This window comes from Hydra vulgaris, chromosome 01 (genome assembly GCF_038396675.1).
Source record: "Hydra vulgaris chromosome 01, alternate assembly HydraT2T_AEP".
NCBI lineage: Eukaryota > Metazoa > Cnidaria > Hydrozoa > Anthoathecata > Hydridae > Hydra > Hydra vulgaris.
Window position 1 is genome coordinate 21,862,148 of NC_088920.1, and position 14,147 is coordinate 21,876,294.

The 14,147-nt window shown below is 28.5% G+C and overlaps 1 protein-coding gene across 4 annotated transcripts in view; it reads right to left on the minus strand.

Annotated features, from left to right (window-relative positions):
* Nucleotides 1-9,077: 9,077 nt before the first annotated feature.
* The window catches only part of LOC100205909 (beta-galactosidase-1-like protein 2), a 29,527-nt gene continuing 24,457 nt past the window's right edge, over nt 9,078-14,147 (minus strand). For all 4 annotated transcript variants that reach the window (XM_065787680.1, XM_065787679.1, XM_065787678.1 and 1 more), the window contains exons 18-19: nt 9,904-10,030; nt 9,078-9,719 (exon numbers count right to left, since the gene is read on the minus strand). In XM_065787680.1, the coding sequence (XP_065643752.1) occupies nt 9,483-9,719; nt 9,904-10,030 (364 nt within the window). In that variant the 3' untranslated portion in view covers nt 9,078-9,482. The remainder of the gene's footprint in view (nt 9,720-9,903; nt 10,031-14,147) is intronic.

The following is a 14,147-nucleotide window of genomic DNA, read 5'->3' on the forward strand; positions in this document are numbered from 1 at the left end:
TAAGTTATTTTTTACAATTTTTTTTCCTAAATAATTCTCTTATAACATTCCACGTTTTTCGAGTGTTTCCTTTGTTAAACTCAAGCAATTTAGCATAATAATTAACTTTTCATCATTTTTTTAGCTTTTTAAAATAAATTTTTTATAGTTTTTGTTATTAATTTTATTTTTATAACTTTCATGTTTTAAATATTTTTCATAAATATTTGTGGTTAAGAAATAAATTATAGGCATTAATTACATCATGAGATTGTAATATAAAATTCCAACCGACGTAATAATTTAATAATTTTTTAAAATGGCGTATGTAACTTTCATTGATTTGTCTCATGAATACTGTTGATTCGAGGGTAGTATTGTTAAGAGTTACGCTATCAGTAATAATGAATATAGGGAAATGATCAGTTAAGTCATTCCTGATTATACCCGTTTTATAACGGCTATTATAAAAATTAGTTATTACGTTATGAAGTAATGCTGATGATATTTTTACTTACTCTTGTTGCTTTGTTTATAGTTGAGATAAGATTATATTGTTGAGACAAGATTATATTGTTGAGATAAGATTATATTGTTGAGATAAGATTATATTGTTGAGATAAGGTTATATAACCTTATACCAATTATAAACAAAGCAACAAGTGCAAAAACACTCTTCTCGAATTTATATTCGAGAAGAGTATTAATAACAGATTTTGCATCATTATTTAAAGCATGGTTGAGTAAGTCAATGCTCATATCTCCGACCAGAGGCGATTCTAATAATAATATGAGGGGTGAGGGGGTGAATTAAAAAAAAGTATATTTACGAATTCTAATGATTTGCTTATTATCTCAAAGAATAACGACTCACAATCTGTATCGTTTACATTGAGGTTTTTGTATGTATGTATTTTGCCATAAAGAATTTTTTTACAAAATTAGACTTTTACAAAATGTATATACACCGCTGGGGCAAGAAGAAGACAAACTCAGTCTTATCGCCAAGCCCCTTCAAAACAAGAATATAAATAACAAAAAAAAGTATTACCGTTATCACAATGTAATATATATATATATAAATATGCATAAAATACATCTATAAATGCAAATATAAAAAGTACTTTTTATATATGTATAATTTTTTTTTTCCAAACTTTTATTAATTAAGATTTCGAATTTAAAAATAAATAAAAATGAGATAAAACATGAACATCAAAGAAAGGTAAAGATTCAGATTAAAATCAAAAATAAATATGATCAAAAATAAAGTAAATAACAAGCAAATAAAACGAGTAATTAGTCCTATTTAAAAGTTTCAGAAGAAGTCTAGTTCGTTGTGAATTATCAAAAGTTTATTTTTTATTTTATTGTTAAATAGATCAAGGGAAGGAATTTTTTTAACTCATTATCCAATATCGTATTCCATAATTAAGGTCCTCTGATTGCAATCCAGAACTTAGTAGCAGAATAATATGCTTTTGGTTGAATATAATCGTTATTTGAAAATCTTGTTGGGTTTAAATGATTTATTTTTTCAAAAAATGAGTTAAATAAAATGGGTGCCATTTTATTATCTACTTTGAACATAAATATAAGAACATGATATAAATTAAATTGAAATACCTTGAGTATTTTGAATTTATTAAACAAAAATTTAGTATGCGAGAAGCGATCCACATTTACAATAATTCTTACAGCGTGTTTTTGTTTAATTATAAGCTTTTTATTTTTAGATTACATTAGTGCTGTACCAAGCAACGTTTATTAGATAAACGTTAGCGTAATTTAGATAATAATGAATAAAAGAAAAATAAATAAATTTTAAACAAGTTTGGTTTAGCAACTGTTTGGCTTTATATAAGAGCCCTATATTTTTTGAGATTTCATCATGGATTATGCGTATGTGCTCTTACCATGTTACATTTTCATCTATAACTACACCTAGAAACAACAAAGAACGCTTTCTTTTGATATAAGAGTTATTAATAAAAAGCTTAGGGAGTTTTAAGGGAACCGCAGTTAATTGTCATTAAATCTGTTTTTTCGCCATTGTATAAAATGCATTAATTTCTATTCTTCAAATAACTCTTAAACCAATCTAAGTTAGAATTTATGATACCATAATTGTTAAGTTTATATAGAAGAATATTATGATCTACGGTATCAAACGCTTTGCTTAGATCAATAAAGACACCTAAAGTAAATTTTTGTTCATCAAAAGATTTAAATATTTCTGGTACAAGATTAATTATTGCATGATCGGTCAAATGACCGGATTTAAAACCAAAGTTTTTATTGTAAAGAATATTATTTACATTTAAGAAGGTCTATTAAAGTCTATTATATATTACACGCTCCAAAATCTTGGAAAACAATTAAGAACTGAGATCGGTCTGCAGTTGGAAACATCAGAAGGATCACCTGTTTTAAAAATTGGTGTAATCTTTGCACTTTTTAGTTTTTCAGGAAAAACTCCATGTTTTAAAGATAAATCGTTACGTTTAATAAAATCTATAGATTTGTGGATGTAAATGTCTACGCCACCACCTCTGCAAACATTGCACATTCGATGAACTGATAAATAGTGTGTTAACTCAAAATTAAAAGTTTTCGAAACTTTTATTCATACTTCAAATATTAATATGCAAAATTAAAAATCTATTCTTATTCTTACAAAGATATTGAGTAGCTTCAGATATTGAATAGTACTCACTTTCTAAAATGTTTTAAACAAAATTATCAAAGTTATTATCATTAGTGTTGACATTTCCAGCATTAATATTTATGTTATAAGAGAAATTGTTCTCCATTTCCATTTAACAAAACAATAAATTGTTATAAATAAAATAAAAGGTACCGTTAAGCTAAATGAAATATAAAATATTACTTTTCTTTTGGAGACTATTCACGTACGATCAAGCTGTCTTATGATGCATACCCAAATTTCCCACGTTCTCGAACGTTTTTGATTTCTATCCGTAATTCGTTTCTTATTTGTACTGTATCTGCACAATAATCTTCGTTAATATAAATGTTTTTTCCTTTTAATTTTGGTGAGTTTTTCAGTTTGTTTACATTATCTTTGCAGTTAAGCAGTTTTTATACTATAGGTCTGATTTTTTCCGTCTCTGGTTCCAGTTTTATGAGCCCTTTCTATTTTATTTTCTTTTTAATCCAAGTTTTTCAAATATTTTTAATACTTTTGCTTCACTATCACTCCAACTTTTATTTCCATTTTCTTTCAAGCCGTCGATTTTAGGATTCTTCTCGACCTATCTTCAATTTCTCTCAGCTTGCTTTTTACCTTTAACAACTCACTGTTATCTTATATTTTGGTGTCTATCTCTTTAGTTTTCAATTTTACAAACTCAAATTTTTCGGAAGCAATATGGTCACTTGTCTTTATTATAATTTTTTTTTAGCTCCGAAAAGTCAGCCTCAAGAGAGATGACTTTTTTAGTTGTTATAATCGTTTTCAATTTTGTTAATATTTATTTGATTATCTATATTGACTTTTTCGTACTCGTTCAGTCTCTCTGTGAAGATTTTAGTTTGCAGCTGTTAACGACTTAAAGCTTTTTTCTTGTTTTTCAGAAGTTTTCTTGTTTCTTCTAAGTTTGCATTACTATGTTTCTCGAGTATACCAGCAACAATTTTTTTAATACTTTTAATATCCATATTATTATCAAGATTGCAACGATCTACCGCAAAGCCCCAGGCTCCTAGTCAAAATTGTAGGACTTTCATCTCTTTTGAAATGCACTTTTTTTAGATGGTTCTTTAATGTTGTTCTATTAATATTGTACATGAATGCTGCTACACTTCGGCTGGCATTAATATTGTACATGAATGCCGCTACACTTCGGCTGGCATTAATATTGTACACGAATGCCGCTACACTTCGGCTGGCATTGTTTTCATTCACATTTATTAAAGGCTTTCTTCATAGCTTTCCAATCAATTCCAATGTTTTTTTTTATGTGCTTGCAAGGAATGATTTCATATGGTCATGAAAATAATAAACGGTCCTTTATTTACAAATAAAGAAATTTTATAAATATATTTATACTATTTATAAAACATTTTATAATTTATAAATAATATAAACATTTATTAAAAGTAAAATTTTTTTTTCAACAAGTTATAAATTTTCGGGTTTTCACTTAAAGTCTTGACAATAAACGTTCAGTTAGGACAAATTCAAACAATTCAGTTAGGACCATTAGAGATGAAATGAAAGAAGGCAAGCTATGCGCATTGCAACGGCGCCAAAGCCCTCAAAAATAAGAGAACTTAAATTGAAAAGTTTTTTCAAGAGAAAAGTACCTCGAAAAGGAAGTAAACTTTTTATTTTTAATTTAAGACCTTTTTTTTTTTTTTAAATTTTGTTTCAGAGGTAAAAATCATTGCATAATGCTCAATAAGTTTTACCCTAATAACATACATATCAACAATAAAGTCTTTGTTGTTTTGCTTATTTCAGAGGCTCAAATAAAGTTACAAATCCACATACAAAATGGGCTTCGTCTAATGTTGTTTTTATTTCTATTATTTACTCTGTTTAAATTAAATTTAACTCGATTGTCTTGATTTAATTAAATTTAACTCGAATAGTGTACAATTTTACAGCTTTACTAAGCAAATACTTTGTTGACTTATGAGTTGTAAAGTATGAAACAAAATTTTAAAAAACTTTTTTAAAAATTATTTTGAATTATGGAAAGAAAAGATAACGGAAAAAAAGGAGAACATTTTGTGGTAACCAACACACAGAGCCGTACCGAAGAGATTTTAATATGGGTGACGTATCTATTTTTCGCCGATTAAAGCCAATAAAACATTTTTTATCTAAAAAAAAAAAATGGTCCTCGTTTCCCGACATTTGCCAACTGCCAACTATAGATCCAATTTTGCCGACTCAAGTTTTCAATTTGCCGACAAAAAAAATTCGGGGCTAGACACCCCCTACGCTCCCTCTCGGGACGGCTCTGCCAACACAACACACTTTATTATCATGAATAACTGCGATTTAACAATGACTGCCAAAAGCATTAAAGGACAAATATTAAAGACTCTGAAGGAGGTTGGTATGCCCGTGGGTATCATTCTGAAAATTTATTTTAAACATAATTTAGGTATATTTTACATTTTTTATGAAATTTTTATTTGTTTTTGTGTTTTTTTCAAAACTAGATTTTTAAATGCCTCAGCTGTATAACTATAGAACCGCTTGCTGTTTAATGATAAAATTTTCAGTAATTACATTGTTTTATATCTTCTGTAATTTGAACACCCACTTTTATAAAATACTTGACAGAGCACCTTTTATGTCTGCTTTAACCGTGACAAAAATTAATTAAACGACAATATATTTGCCCATTGAAATAGTAACTGTCATGCTTTTATTCTGAAATATAACCCTTAGACATATTATATTGTTTTAAATATATTTTATTGTTTATACATTAATTTTAGTCTTATTGAAGTACTTAAGATAACGCGATGAATAATTAAAAAAACTGAGATTTAAACCATAAATTTGGTCTATCCATAAGAAACCGTTAACGTTTATATATTTGTGAATATTTTTCTAGAAGTTATGTGTTATTGCCATTTATTTCTAAAATGATGGACTATTTTTTTATTTCTAAAATATGGACTATGAATTGCGTTTTTTGAAAAAAAGAATAAGGTGAATTCAGACCCGGCAGAAAGCGGTACTATGGGTGATTTTCACTCAGACACCAAAGCTTCGAAAGCGTCAAATTTTCTTTGAATACGTATTTTTTCCCTTAGAATATAAAATATATAAATCTATAAGAATAATAATATAAAAATTAATATACTTATTTTATGTATGAATAAATATATTAATCTATAATGAAAACTAAAATAACTCAAAAGTTTATTTAGCGCATATTAGTGTACAATTTAGAAAATTATTTAATTAATTAGAAACAAACTATGCACAGGGCCGCCGAGAGGGAGGGGCAAAAGAAACATACATACCCCTTCCCCCTCCCCCAGCCGGCATTTGATTAAAAAAAAAGGATTTTGAACGTTCAAAAGACGTTCAGAACGTTCAAAAGACGTTTAGAAGACGTCTTTTTTGGTCTAAATATCTTGGGCCGGGTGCCAAGATATTAGGGGCGCCAAAGGACAAATGTCAAAAAAAAAAAAAAATCATAATAAAATTTTAGTTACAAAATATTAAAGAAATTGTTTTTATAGATGACGTATCAAATAAATTTACTTGATCATGTCATTAGCAATTATCTTGCTTTGTTTATATTTTCAAAGAATTATAGTTTTAAATAGTTTATTTCTTCAATAAATTATTAAAGAATTAAATTATTTAAAACTATAATATAGCCATCAAGTCTTATCATAGAAAAGCACTTTTAAAGAACTTAAAAAGATGTTTAAAACCAAGTTAAAAAATGTTGGATTGTTTACGCCTTCTCGTCAAACTCGGCATACAATTTAAAAAAATGATCTCATTAAATCTTCAGCTAATCAAAGGTTACCAGAACGTCAGCACTTTTTATAACACCGTGTTGGAAATCGTCGGAATAAAATAGCGCAGGATGTAACTAATATACCAACAGTAAACTATTTTGAAAGTATTTTTATGATGTACTTTGCTGCAGCAATATCAATCGTCAGCATTTGATCGCTTGATGTTGCTTTCCTTCATCAACACTAATCTTTTTATGTATAAGTTATATTGATTATTTTAATAAATAAATTAAAATCTGAGATCTTTTTGTTTTCAGCTACAGTCCCGCTAGACAGAAGATATTGTTTTACAAGCTTTCGGGAACCAGACATTCAGCTCAGTTTGCCGTTATAAAACTAATTGCAAAACGACTATGGAAAATTACCGCTTCTCTTAAAGCGGAAGCTTTGCAAAAATTGCGATTTTACAAATCTCCTTTTTGGTGATTGTTTATGGATTATTGGAATATATACTTTAAAGATCCTAAATGTAATTTAAATTCAAACTTTAGCCGTAAAACAACTTCACTCTGTTAAACTTAGGCAAAAAGTTGCGTTAAGTCTGCATTAATTTTTCTACTTAGGTTGCTAGAGAAGTTCATAGAACTTCATCTATAAAGATACAATGAGACAGGAAATAATTAAATATTTATATATCATTTTGAACTGTGTTTTATTATGAACATTTTAAGTACTTGTTGAAATATTTTGAATGTTTATTAAAAAGTTATTTAAATTTTATCATACACGTTTAAAAAAAAAATTTCAAAATGGAAAAGTTTGAATATCGAACTTATATTAAAATCCGTGCTCTACTTAGAGTTTCAGCACAAGCCATAACCGATGAATTGATTTTAGCTCATGGTGACTAAGCTCCAAAATATGGTACAGTTGCCAAGTAGGCTACTGTATTTAAAGATGGTAGAGAGAGTCTCGAAGGTGATCCTCGCTCAGGGCACCCTCAAACCACGTATACAGCTGAGAATATTGAACGTGTGCAAGCCATTATTGAAGAAAATCCGCAAGCAACACATGGTATAATTGAAGCCCTGACATCGATTAATCGTTTTACAATCAACGAAACCGTTCACAACTTTAAAAAAGGAAATTAACATCACGTACCCCACGATATAACCGATCAAAATCGCAAGAATAAAATTGAGGCATGTAAGGAAAATTTAGCCCTTTTTAAACACGGCCCATGGAGACTATGTGATATTATTACAGGAGATGAGTCGTGGTTTTGTTTGAGACAGGTTGGTCACAAGTTGGCTAAACCAAGTTGGAATTACAATAATCATACTCACCAGACTTAACTCCAAAGGGTAAATCAGTAAAGGGTAAATTCAATAATTTGTCATTATGCCGATAAATTTACACTAAAGAATATTTATTATTAAATACTTGTAATTAATTTACTCATTATTATTTTATTATCATGTATATATATATATTTTTATTAAGCAATTATTTTTACTTACTACAATCAATAGAGTTATGAATTTTTTTTTTTTTAAATTAATATTATTATATTATTGTATAATTTAAAAAGGAAAATAAATATCTTGTTGTTATTTTGTTGTTGGTTACGTCAATAACAACTTTAAAAATGCCGTTATAAACGTAACGCAACTTTTAGTAATAATGAATTACATTATCACTTAACTTTTATTTTTTCAACATTTTTAAATTCTTAATTTCTACTTGCAAACTTTGAATTTAACTCAAATCTAATTCAAGTTGCATTTTCTAAGCAAACATGTCCATCAGATGAAAGCGTTACGTCATTAAGCGATAATCTTCAGAATGATAACTTGTGCTGAGGGAACTTCTGCATCTATATAACCTATATGTACAGCAAAACATCTACATAAATAAGCCTTTAATTCAACTTATTTTTTAAAATTTGTGTTTTGTTTCTACTAAAATTTTATGTCGAAAAATAGCAAATTGCAGCATTTACGTCAGTTACGAAAATTTATTGTTCTACATATAGATAAATAAAAATAGTCTGAAAATTTTAAATATACATCAATACAACTTATTTAAACAAATAAATTTTAGCTAAAAATTTATAATATAACTTGAGAACATTTAAATTTTTTTAAGTATTTTGTTTTCGTTCTCTTTTTTTTTAACCTCCCCACTCTCTCAAACACAAACCTCGGCGAACAAGGCCGCCTCGCGGAGAAACAAGTTGAGCGCGGTACTACCAGGGACGTGGTGGAGAATTGAACTCAGAACCACTCGCTAATGAAACGAGAAGCATGAGACTAGCTAACGTTACATCACAATCATGGAATACACCACATACAAAATAAGGGTGGAACTATGGAATACACCACAAACAACAATGGGGTGGAACTGTGAAATACACACATATAATATTAGAATGGAACCATGGCATACGGTACATACAATATTCTATATCTAAACAAAATGATTGAGTAAAGTCAATCATAATATTATTTGCCATAATTAAGAAAAATAGCATAACTTATCCTAAAGAATAAGGACTTATATTTTACCTGTTAAATACTTACATACGCTTTACCCATTGCCTAATACTGGAAATGTACACTATACCTACAAACGTATTATAGGGACGAACCTTGAATAATATTTTATTTAAAAAAGAATTCGTTAAAGTTCAAAAATGTGTTGCTTTACAAATGAGCAACTAAAGTTTCAATTCTCAAACACATTCGCATCCGTCGTTTTTTCTAGAAATATTAATATTTTAACCATTGTCTTTCACCGTTGTTTTTCTGTTCAGTAAACATTTTAAACTCCAGTTTATAAACAAAACACTTTTGAGGCAACTTTAACTAATAAAAATTTTCAACGATGCTTAATTACACCGATGCTTAGTTACAACTCACTAAAGTATTAATTGTAGAAATTCGATTGGTTAGATTGTTTGGAGCACTTTTTAATGTTTGAAGCGATATTTATTATTTGTATTATTAAAAACTTATGTTTTTACTATTCGTCGTACTCATTTAGATCAAAAACTCTTTCTGGTTTATTTCACCCAAATCATGATTATATTCGGAGGATACAAATGGGTATCCTGATTCCTCATGTTTAGACGGATTGCCGTGAAGATCAAACAACAATAAGGTGTTATCTCCGCTTGACAAAATCTGATCGGGAACGTAAAGCGTTTTTTGAGGACCGCGATCCCAATATCGGCCTAAATTAAAGCCGTTGATAAAAACACAGCCTTTAAACCAGCCCTTAAAAAAACAAACGTTTATATTTTCACAACGTATATAAAATTACAACAAAAATAAAATACGAATAATAATAATAACAAAAAACGATGTAAAAAAAAAAATAACGTAAAAAAACAAGTAACACAACCAAACAAATAAGTTAAAGAAAAATTAATTTTAAAAGTTATATAAAAATAAGTAAAACCTCGACAAGTATACTGGTATCAGAGGGTGCATGTTTATGAACATACAGGTTCCCTTTATACACTTTGGGAGACAGATTACCATGAGTGGTGTTACCAATATCTTTCCATATTCCGTTGGTAGTTACGCTGTAAAAATACAAATGGAAATCATTAAAATCTGTTTTCACGTAGCATACAAATGCTTGCAAATTGCATAGCATAACTTTTGATTAAATGATATAATGCAAGAAATGATAAAACACGATACTAATAGAGCCGTTTTTTTGGACAGTTTCGACAAAAAAACACGACGGTAACAGCTTCGTAAAAGAAACAAAAAAAAATTACAGACTTTCAAGACAAAATCAATTCGATGAAGAGAAATGAGACAAAAGCTTGGAAGTATAATTCTATATTAAAACATATTTAAGTAAAGTGAAATGGTGTAAAAGAGTGCAAATGCTTTATTGCTTCTGGTAAAAATCTCAATCACGAGCACCTATTAAGAGCAGAAAAAGACGAACCAGCGCCACGGAGATGGATTTACCAGATTGATTAACATTTAAAATAAGAATAGAAAGAGAATCGGTGATTTTATGTGATATATTGGGTATTTTACGAGACAGTTATGTACTTTAAGGTGGTACTAGCCCATAAAAATTAAAACAGTCAATTTATTTAATTTTGATGCAATTTTTTTTTTTAAACTATGTGCATTAAAAAATTATTTAGAGTAAATATAATAAAAAGTATTAGTATACTCGAAAACATGCTGAGTCAGCAAAAAATATACAATTTTAACTACATTTTTAAACAAGGATTTCTCATGAAATAGTCAGTGTGTGAAGCTAAAATTTTGCAAAAAGGTTAACAACATGTTGATTGAGGGATTTGACCAGAATCACCATCAGAACTTTTACAGAATCAAAATGGCTGCACTTTAAAAAATAATTTTTAATTTTTATGTAAAATTTGTGCTGCTAATGTCAATATCTCGACAACAGCTAACTATAAAAGTCTCTTTTTGGTCAAATCCCTTCACAGTAACCTGATGAACAATCTGTGAAAATTTTAGCCATAATCTCCAAATAGTTCAAAAGATATTCTTGTTCAAAGTTTAAAAATCTGTTAACAGAGAAAACGCAAGAAAACAAAATAAAACAACTTTAACAATATATATCTTAAAAAATTTCCAGACACATAGGAGTCATCCTTGCTAAATCCTTTTTTTATACCTCTCAATTTTTTCCTTCTTGATTTTGTCACTTCTTTTTCCTTCCTTTCCATATGAATGACGCGATTTTTGTCTTTTTTAATTGCACCGAGAAGGAAATATTTTCCACAATGAAATCCAAGTTGCTTAAATGTTTCTTTATGAGAAACGTAACCTCCATTAAAAGATACTGCAGAGAAAACAGCTAACTCTAAAACATTTTAAACAAAATGTGTTTTGGGGCATTTTTCCCAGATTATTTGATTAAAAGACTCATTAGGATTTTGGGTATAGCTGTGTAAACATTTTGACAAAAGATTGTCCGAACTAAGTTCCATAAATATTGGGTGTAATAGGTCTTTTATAGCAACTGGTAAGTTTAACTTGTTTTTATAAGTGCATTGTCCTGTAATCTTATCCCTTTGCCATTTGCACCAACTAGTATTGGTTCTGGGACAAAATTGATGACACGTAGCTGCATCACCTTCGCAGCAGTGCCATAAAACTGCAAGTACAGCTTTTTTCATAGGGTAGAGTTTATCATACTGACGAATAGCCATACCAAAGTAATTCTGCATTAAATTAATACTTGCATCAGTTAGTCTTCCTTTACCTGAGAGAGTTTTACTGTCATTCAACTTTTCTTTTTTTTTATTGAACGTAAATTCCGAAGTCTTGTTCCAAGTCTCTTTTGAACATGACCGAGACACTCTAGTTTTTCTGGTATCAACGTTTCTCCATAAGGTCTTGCTTCCCTTACTTTGCTGTATGCTTTAGTGTCCCCATCTCCTATGTAATGACTGTACCTTAAGTTAAACTTACTTAATGAAGAACAAAAAATTGAAATAGCACCAGCGGACTCCATAGCACCAAATGATTCGTGATGATTAATTGCACACTTATGTCTTGTTTTCCATAGTTCATAACCAGCTGATCCTTTTTTTTTGGACCAAATCTCACAAGATTTACAAAATTTTGACATAGTGTAATAGTCTAAGACCTTTTTATTATCCTTTGAAATTGCAGATACCACGCCATTCAGGGATGAATAACCCCTTTTTTGCCATGTTCCATCAAAAGAAATATGACAGTCAACAATTTCATTGCTACACGCATTGATGTTAATCATTTGACGCACTTCATGAGCAGTTTTTTGGGTACTTTTTTCAGCAGATTTTTCATATGCACAATAAAGAGTCTTATTAATTTTTTTATAAGTAGTAAATGCAATAGAAAATGGCATATTCATCATTGTTGTAAATGTTTCAATTCCAGCATGACCTTTGCCTATCTCGCAAAAACCCATAACTGTGCAATAGTTAATTTCATGTGCTTTTTTTACAGTTTTACTTTTTTGTAAAGGTTTTTATTGAGGAGAAGTATAAGAAAATCTGCATGCTGAACAATCACTACATTTTATACCTAATTTAAGTGAAAACTCTTTGTGTTCATTTTTATTATGTGTAAGCTTAACAGGTGAGCTACACTCAGAACAGCGTGAGAACTCCTCAAATAAATCTTTTATAATGCCAAAATGTATAAGTATAAAAAAATTAAGGTCGTTAGATGTCTGTTTGTTTTTAGCTGAACTGCCAATACAATTAACTGCTTTGTTCAACTTTTTAGCACTTGTACTATTAGTACTACTAAACATATTTGAATAAGAAGCACTTTCAGGTGAAATGTTTTGTTGATTAGACATTTTATGTTGATTTCCATGAAAATAATTTCTTTTTATTCTTTTGCTATTTTTTTTATTTCATATCTAAGAATAAAGCAGTAAAATGTGAAAAATAAATACAATAAATTCAATAAAATAATCATAACAAGCTGTTATTGATACACTGTAATAAATTCACTTCCTTCTCACTATACAATTCAATTTAATATTATTAATGGAATTAACGTATTTGCAAAGTTGATATAAAGCAAAGGAGATATATATGAAATGTAGAATAATAATAGAAATTAATTGTTTGATGAAATTTATGGAAAGTTAGCCCAAAAGTAAGCATTGTTTATTGTTGTTATGCGGTTGCTAAGGGCTTCTTTTTGAGATCATATTACCAAATTAACATTTTCTGTCACTAAATTACTTAAAAACATAGTAAAACTATACATTTTTGAAATCTACAATGATTCTATTTTTCAAATTTAGAAGAAAAAAAATCTGAAAATTTTGAAATTTGTCGGGCTAGTACCACCTTAATAGAAAATATTTTTGCTGATTGATGTTCTTGTTGAAGAACTTTTTTAGATATTCAATTCGAATAGTGATAAATTCCGCAAAATCATTATTTATAGGTGCACCGTAAAGAAAAAAAAAAAAAAATACATAATATAATCATAATATATAAATAATTATATATATATTTAATTATAATATAAATATACATAATATAATAAACATAATATAAATAAATCACAATACATGGCCAATGCCAATGACCCTGGGAGGAAGGGGGAGGGAAGCAGTGAGCTCCCCAACTTTTTTTAATTTTTTAAAACAAATGTCAAGATAATAGAGGACTTTTTTTACAAATTGACGATTACGCCCTCCCCATCCCCCTCCCCTTCCCAACACACACACACACACTAAGAAACTCATGTCGTTAGCCTTGTAATTAATTTAAAAATTTAATATGTACATAACGGCGTCCAAAAAAAAGTTTGTCCATAAAACTTGGCTTGTATATGTAAAATGGCTATAAAAAATATATCTTAATCAAAAATATTGATCTTAGACAAGTATAAATGGTTGGTGTAAAACTTGGAAATTTTGAAAACTGAAAATTTTTCGTTTTTTTTAGTTCTTTCCAGTTGAATTAATTGTGATGAAAAATGGATGAAATTATAGTAATTAGCATAATTTTGTAATTATTCTTTTGAATAGTTGTAATTTTTCACTTAAAATCAGTAATATTAAATTAATATATATTAAAGTAATTACACTGTTTTTAGAACTTCTATTCTAGTGATTACTGCTATAAATTCTGAAATTTTTTATTTTCAAATCATATGTATATTTTTATAAAATACATATGATTTGAA